A 19,615-nucleotide genomic window follows, 5' to 3' on the forward strand; every position below is an offset into this window, starting at 1 on the left:
CAGCATCCACAGACAGTGCATCCATGAGTGTTCTTAAGCTTGTTTCTTTGGGGCAACAGCAAACAGTGAGTGGAATTCCGAACCACTGGGCATTTAACACAGCGAGGCACTGCCAATTTTGTCTCTATAGAGCCATGTACATCTATCTGCAGTGAGAGTCTGGCTACCTCACAAGTAAAGATGCCATTACCAGATGGCCACTGGACCTGAAGGGGCAGAAGGATTGTGTCACTGAACCAAAGAATGGGGGAGGTCCTCAGGTTAGGGGACCACCTTTGCGGCTCACAGCATCTCTCTTATGGAACAGGTATTTGGGTGCCTCTCTTAACAGTGGTTCCATGCTTAGCACAGGTGTCCCGAAACTAGGAGGAGTAAGAGCTGCCCTCCTCTCTCTGCCTTAGCTTGGGAAGCTAGAGTGAAAGAAAGCAGGTGTTAGAAGAGAACTCAGAAGCACCGAGGGCTCAGCCTTTGCTTTTCTGTGATTGGTCACTTCCGTTTGTTCGTTTTGGTAAAAAAAGCTTTAGCTATTGCTATTTTATATCTGAGAAGGTGATACACTCACACGATTAAACAGATTAAACTATATAGAAAGTATGCAGGGAGGGCTTTATTCCTATACGTGCTTACAAATTTTATTTCCTGGCTCTTCCTTATGCATCATCTAGAAATTTCAGATCAAATGCGAGCACAGTGAGGGGTTTTGCCCTTTTTTCTGCCCTCTGTCGTATAAGTTCGTATTTCAAGTCTTGCTTTTTCTGAACGATTTGAAGAGAGTTCCATGTTGATGCAGAGAGCCGGGTCTTTTCTCATTCTTCAGTTCTATGTCAGCATCTTTAGTCAGTCTTTTGTTGATACTGCATTAGTTCTCATGTGTGCAAGTGATTCACGTAAAATGAATGATTCTGATTCTCTGTCTTTCATATTACACACACACAGCTCTATCTATCTATCTGTCTATCTATCTACCTATCTATCTATCTATCTATCCATCCATCCATCCATCCATTGATCCATCCATCCATCCTTTCATCCATTCATCCATCTATCCATCCATCATCCATAGGCTACAGCCTCAGAAGTACGGTTGCTGGGACAAAGCCATCACCACATTTTCTTTTGTAGAGGTCATACTTTCATGTATAATGTTTAACAATGGGGTTTCCCTGCAGTTTTGCCAACTTTAACAGGGCGTGTTAAATCTTTTGTTTTTGTCCGTCACACAGGAACACATCAGTATCTCAAAGTCCTTTAGAGTTAACTTTTTTCTTATGAGTAACGTTGAGTAACCCTTGCTCTCTGCCCAAGATCTGATGGTATTCCCCTTTCTGTGACCAGCCTGCCCTGTTAATAACCCTTCAAGCTTATCGTTTTGTTAGATATTCATTATGTTCTTCCGATAATGTTTTAAAGGAGCTTTTCGTATGTTCAGAATTATTCCTTTAGGTGAGATGAAGTACAGTGTTCTTTTTCTATAACTTGTTTTGTGTTTTGACTTACCTTGTGGTAATTCTTGATTTTATTTATGTATCGTTCACTGTCATATCCCCATACCTTTGTTCCTTTGGGTCCCTAAACCTGATGTGACCTATTTTTCTTTTTTCTAACTTGCCCTTGTTCCTTTAGATCTGGCTCAAATGTCACTCTCCCTGGCTTGTCATCTCTTCTCCCAGGCCCTGTAGGCATTTCCTGGATACTCCTTTTATACTTTATCTTGTCTCTATTTGGTCATGTTGCCTTACTTTTCATATTTCTCTGTCCATCCATTTATCCATCTATCCACTTTATTATCCACCTATCTCCTTTCAAATCGTTTTTTGCATAGAACTATATGAATATATTTTTGTCAGTACTTGATTTTTTAAAGGTTTGATAGAATGCATTGGAAACTTACTAGTTACAATGAACATAAAGTACATATAAAAATGTTACATGGAAATAGTCAAAGTTTTCTTGGTGTGTAACGATTAAACATAATGATTTTTAAATGCCAAGGATTGCCACAAGGCTGCATTCTTAGCTCTTGAATTATTAATGATTTAAGGTCTAGTGTACCACACTCTGAGAGGGTGCTATACATTTATTTTTTTCTAAGAAGGACTGAGGCTTCCACATTTTGGCCTTCCTTCTTTTTAACCCTTCATATGGTCTGTAAGTTGTTTCTTGGGTATTCAGAGCTTTCTGGGGGCTATTATCCAGTTATCAGTGACTGTATATTATGTCTGTTCTTTTGTGACTGGGTTACCTCACTCAGGATGATATTCTCTAGTTCCATCCATTTGCCTAGGAATTTTATAAAGTCATTGTTTCTAATAGTTGAGTAGTACTCCATTGTGTAAATATACCACAATTTCTGTATCCATTCCTCTACTGAAGGACATCTGGGTTCTTTCCAGCTTCTGGCTATTATAAACAAGACTGCTATGAACATGGTGGAACATGTGTCCTTGTTATATGTTGGAGCATCTTTGGGGTATATGCGCAGATGTGGAATAACTGGGTATTCAGGTAGTACTATGTCCAATTTTCTGAGGAACCACCAGACTGATTTCCAGAGTGGTTGTACCAGTTTACAACCCCACCAACAGTGGAGGAGTGTTCCTCTTTCTTCACATCCTCACCACCATCTGCTGTCATCTGAGTTTTTGATCTTAGCCATTCTGACTAGTGTGAAGTGGAATCTCAGGGTGGTTTTGATTTGCATTTACCTGATGACTTGGGATGTCAAGCATTTCCTTAGGTGCTTCTCAGCCATTCGATATTCCTCAGTTGAGAATTCTTTGTTTAGCTCTGTACCCCATTTTTAAGTAGGATTGTTTGATTCTCTGGAGTCTAACTTCTTGAGTTCTTTGTATATATTGGATATTAGACCTCTATGAGATGTGGGGTTGGTAAAAATTCTTTCCCAGTGTGTTGGGTGCTGTTTTGTTCTCTGGACAGTGTCCTTAGCCTTACAGAAACGTTGCAATCTCATGAAATCCTATTTATTGATTCTTGGTCTTAGAGCATAAGCCATTGGTGTTCTGTTGAGGAAAATTTCCCGTGCCTATGTGTTCTAAGCTTTTCCCTACTTTCTTTTCTAATAGTTTCAGTGAACCTGGTTTTATGTGGAGATCTTTGATCCACTTGGACTTGAGCCTTGTACAAGGAGATAAGAAAGGATCGATTTGCATTCTTTTGCACGATGACTGCCAGTTGAATCAACATCATTTGTTGAAGAGGCTGTCCTTTTTCCATTGAATGTTTTCAGCTTCTTTGTCAAAGATCTAGTGACCATATGTGTGAGAGTTCATTTCTGGATCTTCTATTCTGTTCCTTTGATCTACCTGCCTATCTCTCTCTTATCTAATCTTATTCATAACTCTCATCTTATTCATCTCTGTACTAGGAGCTCAAGCATTTGTTGAACACGTGTCTGTGGACTAAATGACTTAGGACCAAACCTTACTCTCTTTAAATATATCAGCTGATCTTATTTTTTGGATAAATCATGTTTAATGAAAATCCCTGTGTATGTATGTGTGTGTGTGCATGAACATATGTGTAGGGGTGGAGACCAGAGATCAAAATCAGTTGTTTTCCTCAATTATTTTCCACCTTAATTTTTTGGGACAGGATCTCTTGATAGTTGTGGATACTGGGTAGACTGGTTGACTGTCAGGCCCCGGGGATCTTTCTGTTCCCACATCTTCACTGCTGGGATTACAGGCATGTACCACCATGCCAGGGTTTTTATATGGATGTTGGGGAACCTTATTCAGGTCTTCCTGCTTGCACGGGTAAGCACTTTACTGGCTGTGCCATCTCCCCAGCCCTCAAATATCCATTAAAAAGAAAGAAAGATGTTGAAAGGGTGAGTTAGAAGATTTAGACCCCAGACACAAGGATGTGCTGCTCTCAGCTTCGAGAAACAGGATTCTTGACTTCCTCATGACCCAGTTTCTCTTTCCCTTCCTGTGAAAACTCTAAGAGATGTCAATAGCCAGGCAAAAAGATTTTTTTAGTGAAATTTATTTTATATTCATCAAAATGGTGCACTAGTGCTTCATCCATAAACATTCTCATCCACATGATATGAGCCTGTTTATTCTCAGTGTCAATGAAAGAACTCAGTACAGGCTATGCACTGGTCCAAATTCAATTTATCCCATACATGTTGACAATTAGACTCTTTTGTAGATAATGCTGCCTCATGTTCTCCTTGAATCGCTTAAATAGATCAACCAATCAATAAATACATAAATAAATAGGTTAAGTGGTTGCCATCAGAGGCAGGAAGGAAAAACACATGCTTTCTTTGAACAGAATGTGCCATGGTTTCTCGTGGCTCTGAGAGACCTGGCTTGGCAGAGGGTTAAGGATTCCCCTGGAGACTGAGCTGTCTGCTCTTTTGTGACAAGGGAGCTCCTTAACGAGTCCTGGGGAAGGCATTAGAAACAGTCTAAGCCACACTTTAGGAAGACACGGATTCCATGGTGAAGTCAACTATGTCCTGACCACTGTTGTTTCCTAAGAAGACAGGCTTGTGCTCTGCTTGAGAGGTGCTAATGAACCAGTTGGGGAACTGTGCAGACTCAAACTCCACTTTGGTCTTGACTTCTATCTTGTTGAAGACAAACCGCTTTTCCATCTTCTTCTTTGGGTATTGTTTGGGATCCACACTCTGCAGGAAAATAGAAAGAAGGATTATGTTCATGTCTATGTCCCTGTGTGTGTGCATGTGACTGAAAGGTTAAAACTACCACAGTAGACATGTTCCCAGGGCTGCCAGAGAGGAGACTGAAAAAGAGGTTGTGGGACTTGAGGCCACGGTTTTTTACTGCTGAACCCCATCTTTCTATAATCATTGAAGGAACCCTTTGTTTTTTTCTGAATCCTAAGGGAGGATCCTATGGGTGAGAATTACATCAATCTTTCCAAGAGCACCTGGTTCCCAGGTATTTTTGTCACATTTTCCCTAAAGCCCTGGATAGAACGGCATCAGCTCCGGAATGAAGCTTTTGTTATTAACGCTGCAAGTGCTCGGAGAGCGCTGAGGATTGATGGTGAACCCTTTCACCTTGTTCTCCAAACCGTCCTCTGTCAAATGAGGAAAAACTGTCACTGGATACAACCCTTTCACCCTTGCCACTGGCAGTCCTGACAATAGCATCAGAAAGGATTAATTTCCCATGGTGGCAGTGAGGGTTATGTGCACTTAAGTTATGCTAGTTTTATTCTATATTTATATACATTGTCAAGACGACCTCCGACGTTTTCTGGCAGGTCGGGCAGGTGGATGTCTGGAAATTAAGTAAAGGCTAAGAGTCTTGGGCGAGCAAGGGGGGTGGCTCCTTTGTACCCATGCACTCACCTCCAGCTGCAGGGTGGGTGTGCCATCCTTCATTACACAGGACAGGTATAGATTCTTTCCTTTGAGGCCCAAGGCCACAGGTATTTTGTCGTGGCTTGTTTCTCCATGTACAAAACTCATGGAGAATATCACTGGAGAAGAAAGAATTGGAGTCTGGGTCAAGGGTACAGCAGTGTAGGGTTGACTCAAGCATTAGACGTGACAGACAAAACCCATGTGGTCCTCCGTGGGAACCCACGATGAGCTTCCTCAGACACAAGATATGGACGAGTAGCATTAGACAGTCAAAGTCATGAACAGTATCTAGGTCAGTGGGCTGGTCCAGGAATCCCTCAGGGCCTCTTAGGAGAAGCAATGAAGAATGAAAGGTGTCTGGCTCTAAGGTATAAAGCTGTTGTGTGACTGGCAGGCTGTGTGCCTGTCTACATGAGAAGTATAGTTTGGTCATTATGGAAGCAAAGCTGTGCTTCTAAAAGGACTCAGGGGCCAGCACTTTTTGAGGAAAACAGAGCAGTAGGCGGGTAGAACTGTCTTGGCTGGAGAGGATGGCTTTAAAAGAGACCCTCATTTTGATCTTAGCCACAGCACCTCAACCGGGAAGCCCTGGCTGCTTTTAGGACTTTATCAAGAAATAAGAATTATTCTTTATAAAAGTTTTAAAGAAATAAGATTCTCTTCACCTGGACCAGAGCAGACAGCTCCCTCCAAAGCTTCTAAGATCGGAAGCTAAAAGGAGACACACACACACACTGCTGCTGTTAGCTCTGGTTCCCTAGGCTATGGTGCTGTAGTGCCAGGTCCGTCTCACTATCTCAAGATGCCCTAACTACACTTGGAGTGCTTGTTATCCTGAAGAGAGATGTACATTCCTGATGGTCAGTAAATCTACAAGGGACTGTGTGGTATTGGTGGGAAGGATATCAGCGCAAGGGACAGGATTGGGAACAGAAATGGACATATCAGTTCTCTACCATCCACACTTGAGCCTCAGATGAGGGAAAAAGAACCCACAGGCAGTTATTCTATGTCCATCAAATGACTTCACACTAATTTGTTATCCCTATATAACCAGGCTGGGAAAAAAGTTTTTCTTTCTTTCTTTCTTTCTTTCTTTCTTTCTTTCTTTCTTTCTTTCTCTCTCTCTCTTTCTTTCTCTCTCTCTCTCTCTCTCTCTCTCTCTCTCTCTCTTTCTCTCTCTTTCTTCTTCTCTCTTTCTTTTCACCCTCCCTCTTTCTTCCTTCATTTCTTCCTTATTTCCTTCTTTACCTTCCTTTCTTTTTATCTTTCCTTTTCTTTTTTTCTTTTTGTATATTGGCCATAGTGTTCCATCTTAAAACACAGAGACAAAGTTGGGTGCCAGGAGGCCAGAAAGGGAAACCGAAACGTTCCTACTTACCCTGTTGGTTTATGTTCTGCCCATTGAGGTGGAGAGCTTTCAGCTCATATGGGTCAGATAGCACGAGGCATTTTTGGTGTTCATCTCGGAGCCTGCAGTGTAGCTGTCTAATGGGGACATCACAGATGAACTGGTCATCATCCTCCCACGAGTCACAGAGGATGGGCTCTGAAAGTTGAAGCACAGATGTTGTTTAGGCAGACAATTAGAAATGCAAGCACCGTGAAGCAAAGAAGTGCAATTTGGTTTATTGAGCAATATCTAAGCATGCACAGTCAAGATTCTATTCAAATTTTAGTGGGGGGAATAAATACACTGGGAGTGGGCTGGGCAAGAACATTGGATCTGGCATCGAGAGACAAGTTTCAGTGCTATGACCATTCACCTATGGACTAACAGTAATAGGACTTGCATAAAACAACACCAATAATAAGACCAGCTCAACAGGGAGATTGTGAGATTTGCAAGCTGTAGTGTAAGCCAAAGTACTCGGAGAATCAATGGTTGAATTGCAAATGTGAGCATCATTAAAGCCTTATTTTAAGTTAATCTGCTCAAGATAGAACTGATTTGTTTGGAGGCTTTCTTGCTTTCTTCTAATGGTTGGAATGTCTAGCACCATGGTTCTCGTACTTGGGGAGAAGAGTTTACTACCACTGTGAGGTGGCCTGAGAAGGACTAGAGGTCTGCTGTTTGCTCTCAGCCCTCATTAAGTACCTTCTTCAAAGATGAAGGAAAAGAAGGTCCTCGGGTCCTCATCCTGGAAGGTCCATGGGCAAGATGCAGGCAGCTGCCATAGCTTCTCCACAGCCACGATGAGTGACACTGCCTGCCTGAAGCTCTTGTTGAGATGCTGCTGTGAGATCTGAAGCTGGATGCTCTCATCTGGACAGCCCAGGTCAAGGGCTTGGAAGCATCCCTGTGGAGAAACCAGGCAGCGAGCACATTGAGTCATCAGATCAGGGAACTCCTATGTTAACCCCAGAGAACACCGAGGGCCCTGGAGCTAAGTTCTTAACCACAATCCATGTGTCTCTGGAACCCAGAGGATGTAAGTGGCTTACCCAGAGGCCCATGGCAACCAGACACAGGCTTCCTGGCATTCTCTATACGAAACCTCATTTCTACTTTATCTTTCTCGTACAGACCTTGCCTCACTGTATAATTAGACCTACTTAAACCTTTCATCATCTGGTATCCTTGCTGCTCAAACATTGTGCGTTTAATTTCTCATGACAGTATGTTCATGTTGTCTTCTATTCGACTGAGATCACCAAACAGGTTCTCAATTGCTTTTCATATACTCCTTCTTCACAGGCATCTGGCAGACTCCATAAGTACCGCTTTTGTTTGTAAAACCTGATACCACTTTCCTGTGCTTTGGAGAAACACCACATTAAGGACTGATCAAAGTTGCCTTGGAGCCTGGTAATAGTTCCAAAGCTTGGAGAACAACGATAGAGAATTTCAATCATGTAAAGGAAGAGAGTTGATAGGGAAAGAAGTTTCTGCCTAGAGTGAAAGTCAGGTTGTGGAACAGGCAGTGGAGGCCAGAGTCTGGCTGAGAAGGTGAAAGTCTTATGGCTGAGCTAACCAGTTATAGTCATCTTAAAACATTCATTTAAGCTGAGGACTAGATTTTTCACCTGGGGGAGACTGTTGTGGACTTGGGGAAAGGTCCGAGAGAAGCAGCTGGCTACTGACTGGGGCAATAACACAGCTGGACTGATGCTGTGTGGCATTAGAGCATTCTCAGTCATCATGGGAAGGGACAGCTGGCATGTAACATGGCTCTTTACGAGAGCAAGTTTGGAAAATGCCCTTGTGCTAGGATGGACATGGCCAGCACCGAGAAGATTTTAGAATGGAAGGCTGTTGCAGAATGCTAACATTTCGGATATCTTCTGGCTCAGGCCCCATGTTTCTGAGATGAGAGCCCAATGGACACAGCGGGGACTTGTCTAAGATCACACAGTAGTTAAAGGTCTTGTCTAAGGCCACAAGTTATCTTTTTTTTTAAAAAAACCCTAACTATTTGTTTATATCACTCATTTCTTATCATCTTAACCTCCTCTCCAGGAACACACAAAACTATTATTTGGCAGAGAAGGAAGATATGCTAATTCTGAAGGTCATCCTCTCCAGCTTCCAGAGTTTGACTTAAGAGATCAGATTAAGCTCCAATCATCTGAAGGGAGGACTAGATGTATATTGAAGACCTGGTTGTCTTCCTGTTATAAACCACCACGATCTCCATCAGCAGCAAGCCTTGGTGTGTGACTATGGTAGGTGGAGCTATGTGGGAGCCAGGTCAGTGTGTGGGTTGCCTTGTCTGTGTCACTGGAATAGGCGAAATAATCCCATCATGAAAAAAGCCTGGGAGCAAGCCATCCAGTATCCCTCACCCTGTTTGGGGCTTTTCCCATGCCACAGTCCCTCCACAGGTTGGGAGCCAAGCTCAGAGCCTCACCTTCATCTTTTGGGGTCCATCAACCTCAAAGAACAGGTCATTCTCATCACTGGAATGGAAACAGACATGGTCAAATGATAGCTCCTTATCAATACCGATCAGACAGACCTTCACTGTTAATAAAACCTCACACAGTATGACACTCAAGGCTTCCTGAAGACTTCTGGCAAGTTCTACAGTGTTAAATAAGCAACAGTCTAGAAGCAGATTCTGGGCCATGTAAGTGGGTACTGTGGGTGCTCTGTTGACTCCTGGCACCCTAAGTTCTAGACTCTCAGAGTTAGCTGAAGTCTGAGCTCTGTGCCCTTGCTTCCAGACCAGACTTTGCAAAAGGATCTCCTATATTGTCCATGTGGACATTTTTTCTTTCCATTGCATCTGCAGGAGTCTTTATAGTGACAGCACCTAACTCCCCAGGCTGGGCTTGGGAATGGATAAATCAGCCTTTAAGCCAAGTTGCTTAAACTCTGATAGCCACTGAAGGAGATGAGCCAGAAAAGTAGACAACCCCTCCAGTCCCGAGAACCGAGCCCTGGACGCATAACCACTCTCCGGTTCCCACCTGTCAAAGGGTGTCATTGCACAGCTGAGTTCAGGAACAGTTGCCATAGCTGCTTCAGATGCCTGTGTGAAGACAGAAAGTGGGTGAGTATCCAGTGTTAGCTCCCCGAGGGGCTACCTTCATTTGTGTTTCTCTCAGCTCTAGCTCAGGGCTGGCATTCTGAACTGGTCTCTGAGGAATGAACGAGTGAAGGAACTGTTGTATGGGTCTAGAACAGTGGTCCTTTGGGAGTCAAGTGATCCTTTCACGGGGTCGCCTAAGACCACTAGATAACACAGATATAACACAGTATCAAAATTACAGTTATGAAGTAGCAATGAAAATAATTTTAGGGATGGGGGGGTCACTACAACATAGAGAACTGCATTAGGAAGCTGCTCTAGAAGAAACAAAACAGCTGAGTTAAAGCCCAAGCAGAAAAACTTTTCTAGGAGACAGTGGTTACCTCTTAGATGTCAGCTGTTATATAAATAGCATTCATGTCCAGAGTATTTCATAAGTCATGGACTTACAGCTATTTTTTTTATAAATAAAAAGTTCAAAACCCATCAGTGGGGATATATATATATACACACACACACATATGGAGAGAGAGAGAGAGAGAGAGAGAGAGAGAGAGAGAGAGAGAGAGAGAGAGAGAGAGAGAGAGTCAGAGCCAGAGTCAGAACCTTTTTCTGAGTACTTAGTTGTGAGAGATAAGTCTTACTTGAACAAGGAAGCCTGGCCAGAGAGAATCTCAGATCAGCCTGTTATGCCTCGAACCACACGGGGTTTGTTGTCCACTGGTTTCACCTCCCTTGTTTTATAGTCTTAAAAAGCAGAAGTGAAGAGCTGAGAAATTTTCCCTTGGGTTAACTGATTTCACAACCAAACTGAAGGTTGGGGAGGGGAAAGGAGCTTGATGGGAATTCTTAGGGGAAGAGGCCACTGTTACCTTGAAATAATTTCTAATCCATGGAAATGCAAGGGGTGGCAGATTATGACACATTTGCAAGTGTGTCATTGTGGTGAAAATGAGCATTATTTCCCCCTGGGCAATGTGCAAATGGTGTCGACGTTAAAAATATTGGGTTTTCCTAGCTTAGCTGAGCATTTGAAGTCAGGATGTCTGGAACAGAAGAGGGTATGTAGATGCACACCCAGAAGTGTGTCATCTCTCTTGCCTCCTTATGCTTAAGCTGAGGGAGCTTCCCAGTTGGAGTGTGGTAACTGGATGGTGCCTCTGTGCTCTCCTGCAGGAGCGCGCCATCAAGTGGGTTAGCAGGGCCTTCCAGAGAGACACTTGTGCTTCCTTGCATGGGTCAGGGTACACACAGTACGCAGGCATCTGTGTAGGCTTGTCATAGGATAGGGGAACCCTGGAAGCAAGCTTATGCAGTCTGATAATGCCAGGGTGCTTATAATACCACAGCCAATCTCCCATTGAAACCACATCAGTGCTAGGTCAGCAGAGTGAGCCTGAATTAAGTTGCACCAGGCAAAGGTGGTGAATGAGGCATCTGCACGTTCATGATCACAGTCCAAACTGAAAAGTGTAGATATATTCTTTGCCTAAAAATATTGTTTTTGGCAAATTCTTGTTTCTATAAGATCCAGGGAGATCAAATCTCTTGGCAATATCAAGCATCACTAGACTGTTAACCCAGAGAGCTCAGAGCTCCTACCCAAGGGAGCTCTTCTTGCTTGGATGGACTGAACCACCAGGTCATATGAATGGTGCATACAGTTCCTTGGGCACATCTATGATATAGTTGAATCCTCAATAGAAACTAACTCATTCTCTGAGCCCTCAGAGTGTCTGTGGATTCTGCCAGAGCCAGGTCTAGCACAGTGCCTGGCATATGAATGCAGGCACTAGGGGCTGGCCTGGGTGAGAAGGAATTTGGCAATGAGTTCATTCAGATGAGCTTGTATCAATATGTTTTGGTTATTGAGCATATTCTGCAGTACGAAAGGAAAATATACAGAGAGAATTAGAAACAGGAATAGACAAGGATCTATTATGGAACAAGGTTTGCTTACCAGGCAGCTTTCTTTTGCCTAATTTGGCTCACGATGTCTCAATTTCAGGAAAGCAAGCAGAAGAATCCAATCTTTGACCCAACTATATGTTTGATTTAAAATCTGAAGATGGTTCAGTGTCTAGTTTCATTTGAGTTGTGTGAGCAATGGTCAGTTCTAGCACTAAGATCTTATAAGATTTATTATCTGGTCCTACAGACAGTCTAGAGGTCCTATCCGGACCACCTGGTACATGTTCTGCCTTCACAGGACCCACATTTCAAACTAACCACTGGTATTTCAGCCTGCCTGCAGGGACTGACACCTTCCTTAGAGCCTGTGTGCAGGGCTGGAGGGTCTGATGATTTTGTGGGCTGTCCTGACAGAGGTTATTAGAGACCCCTTTGGTCTGCTGATGTGAGTTGAGCGGAGTCGGAATGGTGAAAGCCAGGGACAGAGAAAGTTAACTAGGGGCCCGAGCATCAGCTCTGAGTCCCTTCTCCCTAGATGGTTTGTCAGGAGCCTTGAGCTCAGTCAAGTTAGAGCACCTTCCTCGCCATCTGCAAGTTATAGCATTCCTACACCCCTGCATCTGGTGCCTAAGAGGAGTGATGGTCTGGTAGGATTTGGGGGGACCATTTGCATGCAGACAAATGGCCATTTAAGTGTGAATACGAGATGAGAAGATGAGAGGGTTGTCTGGCACAATGATCTGGTTGGTGATTCTTTTTCTTTCGAGAGGGAAATTTTGGAACTATGGGGCAATGCCCTTGGTGCTCTATTGTTCTATCACGCCTCATCCTGGCCCCGTGGCTTGGACTCCACAATTCCTCCCCTTGTCGTATAAAAGCAGGCAAGTTGCACAACGTGTGTATCAGACCCTGTCTCTCGGGCCACATTTCCTTCTGCTCCCCCGATGAGTAGAGAATAACTCACTATAGAAATTGTTACGTTGGGGGTGTGGTATGGTGTTGCCGATACTGATGATGTAGGCAAAGGAAATGAAGAAAGCAAAAGAAGAAGTTGGCCATACCAGGATGGTGATGGGTACTCTGGCTTTTGGGGAACTCCTCAGTTCTTGACACACTCAACACTTTTCATCTGTAAGCTCTGGTATCTCAGGCCTCCAAGATGGGGGCAGGCATTTCTTCAAAGCCAAAGGTGACTGGGTATCTGTCATACATACTTTTTTATTGCTGTGACAAATATGAATGAACATCCTGTGCAGCCCAGTCTGGCTTTAAAGTCATGACAATTCTCCTGCATTTGTCTCCCAAGGACAGACATGAGCTCCCAGGCCCGGTCAATGTGTGTGCTACACTGGACGCTTCCTTCTTTGCTTATCCTCTTGCTCAGAACAGAGCTAAGCAATGATTTTTCTCATTACTTTCTCAGACCTTGTCTCATTCCTCCAGTTGGTGTCTTAGCACAGGTCTTAGGGGTCTGTTCTTGTTCTCTCGTCTTCTGTCCTGGCTAGTTTTATGTCAACTTGACATAAGCTAGAATCATCAGAGAGGAGGAAGCCTTAACTGAGAAAATAGGATCTGTCTGTAGGCAAGCCTGTAGGAATTTTATTAATTGGTATTGATTTGGGAAGGAACCAACCCATTGTGGGTGGTGCCATTCCTGGGCTGGTGGTCTTGGGTTCTATAAGAAATCAGGCTGAGGAAACCCATAAGCAATACTCCCCCATGATGTTCCAGAGATGCCCAAAGTTGTACGGCTCACTGCAAGCCAGATTTGGTCATGTGTAAGAGTCACTCAGGGGATATTGGTTTTAAAGGTAGGGGTCATGGAGACCAGCTGAGTCTTGGCACTAACAGTACAGCCTCAGTGGCAGTTGAAGGCCCAGGATTGAAGGGGTCATACAGAGAAGTTGAGGCTTGTCACCCAAAGAGAGCCCAGGAGAGACTACTGGTGAAAGTGCAGTCCAGTTGCAGCAGAAGACCCCAGCATTTTCAGATGCGAGAACCATGGGTGCATCTCCAAAGATGCATGACTGTGGTGGAGTGGAGCCAGCCAGATCCTAGAAGACAAACTGTGCTACAGAGGGCTGAGCCACAGAAGTAACTCAAGCTCCTTAGAAGAGTGCAGATCTTGAATGGATCTCAGGCACTGGACAACGTACTATTTACACCCTTGGAGCTTGGTTTTGCTTTGCTTGCAGTGTTGACCTGGTTCTTCTCTCTTGAACTAAGAAAGTGTTTAATTTATTTTTGATTTTACAGGAGCCCACAGTTAAGAGTCTTTGAATTTTAAAAGACTTAAATGTTAAAAGAGATTGGTTAGTTTAAAAAGAATGAACTTTTTATGTATTTAAATTTGTAAGGATTATGGGACCTTTAAGTTGTTTATGTTTTATATTGTGATGTTATAAAATCTTGGGGATAAGTGGGAAAAGAAAGGTTCTAATCGAAAAGCGATGTATGACCAAGACCAGACTAGATGTGTCAGAGCACTGGCTGCTTATCCAGAGGTCCTGAGTTCAAATCCCAGCACCTACATGGTGGCTCACAATGTCTATTACAGTAGTCCCATAAGATCCAATTTGTTCTTTTAGTGTGCAGATGAACATGCAGACAAAAACACTCATGTACATAAATATGCATATATACATAAATAAATATTTTTAGAAAGTGGTGCATTTATGTGTCAAGTTAACAAGGGGTCAGTTGTGCTGGTTGTATGTCAACAATACAGTTACAGTCATCAGAGAGGGGGAGACCCAACTGAGAAAATGTCTCTGTAAGATCTGGTTGTCAGTAGACTTGTAGGGCATTTTATTAATTGGTGATTAATAAGAGAGGGCACAGCCCATTATGAATGGTGCCATCCCTAGGGTGGTGGTTCTGGGTTCTATAAGAAAGCAGGCTGAGCAAGCTAAGGGAAGCAAGTCAGTAAGCAGCACCTCTCCCTGGCCTTTGTATCAGCTCCTGCCTCCAGGCTCCTTCCCTGCTTGTGTTCCTGTCCTGACTTCCACCAATGATGACCAGTAATGTGAAAGTGTACGCTGAATAAACTCTTTCCTCCCCATGTTTCTTTGGTCACTCCAATTAGGACGTTTTCTATGGTCCTTTCTGGAGTTTATCAGAAATTATCAATTATGTCTTATGTATAGTTCCAGCTCTGAATTTTTCCCACAACTACTTATTTATGGGTTGCTTGAATGCATGCACATGCATGCGCACTGTGTATGCGCAGTGCCTACGGAACTCCCTGGGGCTGGACTTACAGGTGGCTATAAGCCACCACATGGGAGCTGGAAATGGAACCACAGTCCTCTGGAAGAATAGTTGGTGCTCCTAATTGCTGAGCCAGCTCTCCAGTTCTGTTTTGGATTTTGGTGATTATTTGTGTATGTATGGTGTGTAGTGTCGCATGTATGGCACACATGTGGAGCTCAGAGGACAACTTTGTGTGCAGATGATTCTCTTTTTACCTTCTCATGATGTCTGGGGATTAGACTCAGGTTGCCAGGCCTATATAGTCAGCACCTTTACCCATGGAGCCACACAGCCTCACTGTCCAGGTTGGCTTTAAAATTTAAGATCCTTTGTCTTGGCTGGGATTATGGGTGTACCCCATCATGTCCATTCATGGTCTTCAGTTTCAAGGACTCTGCCCTTCTCCTACATCATCACCTCCAGTTAGCCTGCTCTCTCTTTGAACCCAAGAGCTCAGAAAAGGTGTACACAGATTCCAGTAAAGATTTAATTTTCTCCCTTATCTAGACTAAAGGAACTTAAACAAAGGGACTGACAGGCAAGCCTTGTAATGCAAGATCCTGGTTAGGCCTGGTTCTTCCCCTCAGCTTCAGGCTTCAAGAAATGAGACTCAGACTCAAATTTTATTTCCAAATACCTTGACCATATAGCTAGGCTCTACACTGACTAGATCATAACTACAGATGACCCATTTATTTTAACCTACATTTTGACACGTGGCTGGTTACCTGTGCTCAGGTACCATGTGTCTGTCTCCTCATCTCTTTTTGGGTTTCATTTCCCCTACATTTTCCCCAGAATTCTTTCTCTTCCCAATGTCCTTCCTCTATTTCCTGCTGAAGCCATAAGGCTGCAGGCTTTTTAATTAACAGGTGAGGCATCCATACAATAAAGAAGATGATCTCTCTATAATGGTCTCCAACAGCTTTCTTTCTTGATGGTTGAGTCCTTATTCTACCTCTGGAAGGCCACTGAAAGCTGGCTTCCTTTTGTATCTAACAGAAACAGCTCTAGGTAACTAGGGACATGACTTTCTGTTCTTTTTGCACAGTGGGTGAAAATGCCACCAACAAGTGCTTTGCCTGCATGGACACACGTGCACTGTGAACATGCTGTTAGCATTTTGTCTAAGCTCTGCCCCACAGTTACCTGGCAACAGCCAGGTATGCCTGACTCACTATAAAGAGGCTGCTGGTCCTCTCCACACTCTTTTGCTCTTTTCTTCTCTTCTTTCTCCCTCTCTATCCCATTACACCTTCCTTCCTCTTCTCCCATTCCCTTTCCACCTCTCTTTCCCCATGCTCATGGCTGACCTCTACTTCTCTACTCCTTCTCCCTCTCCCTCTCCCTCTCCCTCTCTCCCTCCCTCCTTCCCTCCCTCCCTCCCTCCCTTCCTCTCTCATCTTCCTCTCTCCATCTTCCCCCCCCACCTTTCTCTATTCTAAACTATACTATCGTGTGGCTAGTCCCTTAGAGGGAAGGGATGCCTCAGCATAAACCCACTGAGGCACCCACACCTGACTTCACCCAGATCTCTAGAGAAACCAGGAATGTTAAGCACATGGTACTGTCTCTTCAAAGGATTGGATGTAAAACCTGTTTCCCATCCAGAAAGCTGGGAGTTGGAGGTGATTTAACAGCCTGGTAATCTACATTATCTGTTGGACCAGGCTCCTACAATCAGGACCAGAGGTGGTTAATAGCCCAAATGACTTCTACCCATCTGTATGATGAAGATCAGACCAGACCCTTAGACTCTTAAGCTAGTCCAGGTGGGCTCTCCCTACCACCCATCTTCTTGGAAGAAATGACATGTACCCTAAACCAAGTTTCAGTAGGATTATGCTTTCTTGTGCACTGAGGATCCTATTAACCAGGAAACTTTCCCCCACATTGTATTATGTTTTAAACATGCTGGCAATGGCCCTCCTCTCACCAGACTCCCCAAGTCTGTTCCAGGTTACTAAAGCCAGTCTGAATTGTGTTTTCATTCTCACATCGTCTTGGTTTGCTTCCCTGTTTGGATACCTGCAGCCTCCCCCCCCCACCTCCAGGCTTCAGTGGATTGTCTGCTTATCTTAGGTCGAGGTCTCTGTCTTATAGCATTGTATTTTTTTCTTGGATGCAAATTAGAAACAATCATTTTTGTGTTTTTTTTTTAATGTCCCTATGTTGCACCGACTATCATTAGCTACATTCCGCGCATCATCCTAGCCTCCATAATGACTTCTGAGTATTTTAATTGCTCTGAACACTTACTGCCTCCTCCCCCTGTCTACACAGAACCCATCTCTGGACCATTTTCTTATAGACACATTCATATTCTGAACAGGGTTTCTCGGTAGAGATGTAGACCTTAGCAATTCTGCTCCTGTGTTTCTACATCGTGTTTTTAACATCAGGGCAAACTTCATTCTATACCTTTCTTCTTTGCCTTCAGTGGGTGACATGTTGTGTGAATTTGTTTCTTTCTTTGTCTCCAGGGACAACACTGGGACTTTCCAAATTACTTGTTGGTTGTCTTTCTTCCCCTTTTCCGAGTTCTTCCTTATTCCGATTCACTTCCTCACCTGTGACTGGCAGCCTTGTTTATGGATTTCTTTTGTCCTTTCGTTTTCTCCTTCTCTGTTTTGTTTTGTTTTGTTTTTAAATCACTTCAGGATTTCTGTCTTTGGAATAATGTTTTTTATGGATTTGGGGCCCTCACACCTATGATAAACTATTTCTAACATGTCTGATCTGCCTATTTTGATCTCTCTGGTTCTTACATCATGGGAGATGGTTTGGCCATTTCCTTCCAGGATGTTGTTAATTTCACACCTCCAGCAACTTCCTCCAGGAATGAAAGAGGGCTTTCCATCTCAAACAAGAGAAAGTTCTCCACAAGGCCACTCAGAATTTGTTGATGTCTTGATCGAGTCCAGAAGGAGACTCTGGGCAGCTGATGTGACTGATCAGTGTGGGATGGAGGAGTCTGACGGTGGACAGGAGTTAATCCTTACTGTGAAAACAAGACTCGAAGATCATTGCTATATAGCTTAAAACTCACCAGATAATGGATTGGGTTCTTTATTGAAGTTCAGACAATCTGCCAATATCTCATAGACATCAATGAGATGATCACACAGGGTTCAGTCTTAACATTTTTACATCTAGTGATGCTCCAGGAAATACATTGTTCCAGGAAAGAGACATCAAGATTAGTAGTGATGAAGCTACCCTCTTAAAGCTTTTTGGTATTATATACAATACTTTTTGTTTGAAATATTAAAGCGTTAAGTGTTGACGAAAGTAGAGTGTATACGTAAGAGTAAAAAGGAGAAGAGCTCCATTACCCATGCCTCACTTCCTCTCTCACTGGAGAACTTACTTCCACCAGAAATTGTTCTCGACCCCAAGGACTTGTTTATTCATCTCAAACCTACTATCCATGGATTAAGCTGTTCTTCTGTGCGGGTAGATTTCTCTCTGTCCATTAACTAATGCGTTGTAGTTGAAGCTGTCTCCATTTTCACCCTGGCTTTTTAAATCCTATGCTACTTGAATCCTTTGAGTGCAATGGAAACTTCATCTACTTTCTACACAGCCTTGGAGTTGGATTCAACAAGCAGATTGGAGGCCAGGAATCTGGTGCTTAAATCTCACCTTTGCTTCCCCAGCTACCATGAGACCAGATCTAAATATGTATGTGTTGGCATTCTGTAAACCCCACCCCTCAGTTACCTGACAATAGCCAGGTATGCTCTGCCCCAGTGACCTGACAGTATAAAGGGGGCTGCTTGCCCCTCCTCTCTCTCTTGTCTTCTTGCTCTCCCACCCTTGCCCCTTCTCTCTCCATGTGTTCATGGTTGGCCTCTACTCCTCTACTTCTTCATGCCTCTCTTCTCTCTCTCTCTCTGCCTCTACTACCCTTTTAACTCCCCCATGACCTGAATAAACTCTATTCTGTACTATACCGTCCTGTGGTTGATTCCTCAGGGGGAAGAGATTCCCAACATGGGCCCCCAGAGCCATCTCCCTTTCTCCATACTACATGGGACATATCTCCCCCACCCTTCATCCTTTTCCTAACACTGGTACCAAAACCCAGAACGTTATCTTTTAACAACACTGTGTATGTACAAAGCCTGCACTGGACTGCCAGGCTCTCCTCCCCCTCCCATGCTTTAGGCTTCCCCAGCTATTTTCAGCTCCCTGAATAGTCTGTTGTCTGTGCTTTTGCAGGACCCGTGATCCTGCTAAAATCTTCCTCTTTCTTGTCATTTGGGCCTACTCAGTCCTTCAAGACTCATGCTTCCTGAGACAAGCCATGTGGTAGATGCTTTCTGTCTGTGTATGAACGCAGACACAGGACAGCACACCTTTATCATTAAGCTTTATCTGAATATGTATTGTGTGGGGGAGATTTCCTTGCTTGTAGCCAGGACTGGAGTCAGAGTCAATGTACCACAAATGTTGACTGATAAACAAAACACCAGCCACAATCTTGCCATCACCACTCCTGGCTTCCATCTGGGACTAGTTTCCTGCCCAATGGGGCCATCTACTCATTCCCCCCATTTAAGCTTGGGGTGTGGCCTGGAAGAAGAGTGGGAGAGAGTAGGGAGGATCT

The 19,615-nt window shown here is 43.7% G+C and overlaps 1 protein-coding gene across 1 annotated transcript; it reads right to left on the minus strand.

Annotated features, from left to right (window-relative positions):
• Positions 1-4,450: 4,450 nt before the first annotated feature.
• Positions 4,451-9,825, minus strand: IL1B (interleukin 1 beta; the record flags this gene model as incomplete). Its single annotated transcript, XM_080931208.1, has 6 exons — positions 4,451-4,660; positions 5,351-5,481; positions 6,747-6,914; positions 7,464-7,665; positions 9,217-9,265; positions 9,779-9,825. 6 exons carry the CDS (start codon positions 9,823-9,825, stop codon positions 4,451-4,453), a joined length of 807 nt encoding a protein of 268 aa, XP_080787334.1.
• Positions 9,826-19,615: the final 9,790 nt, after the last annotated feature.

This window comes from Micromys minutus (genome assembly GCF_963924665.1).
Source record: "Micromys minutus genome assembly, chromosome: 17".
NCBI lineage: Eukaryota > Metazoa > Chordata > Mammalia > Rodentia > Muridae > Micromys > Micromys minutus.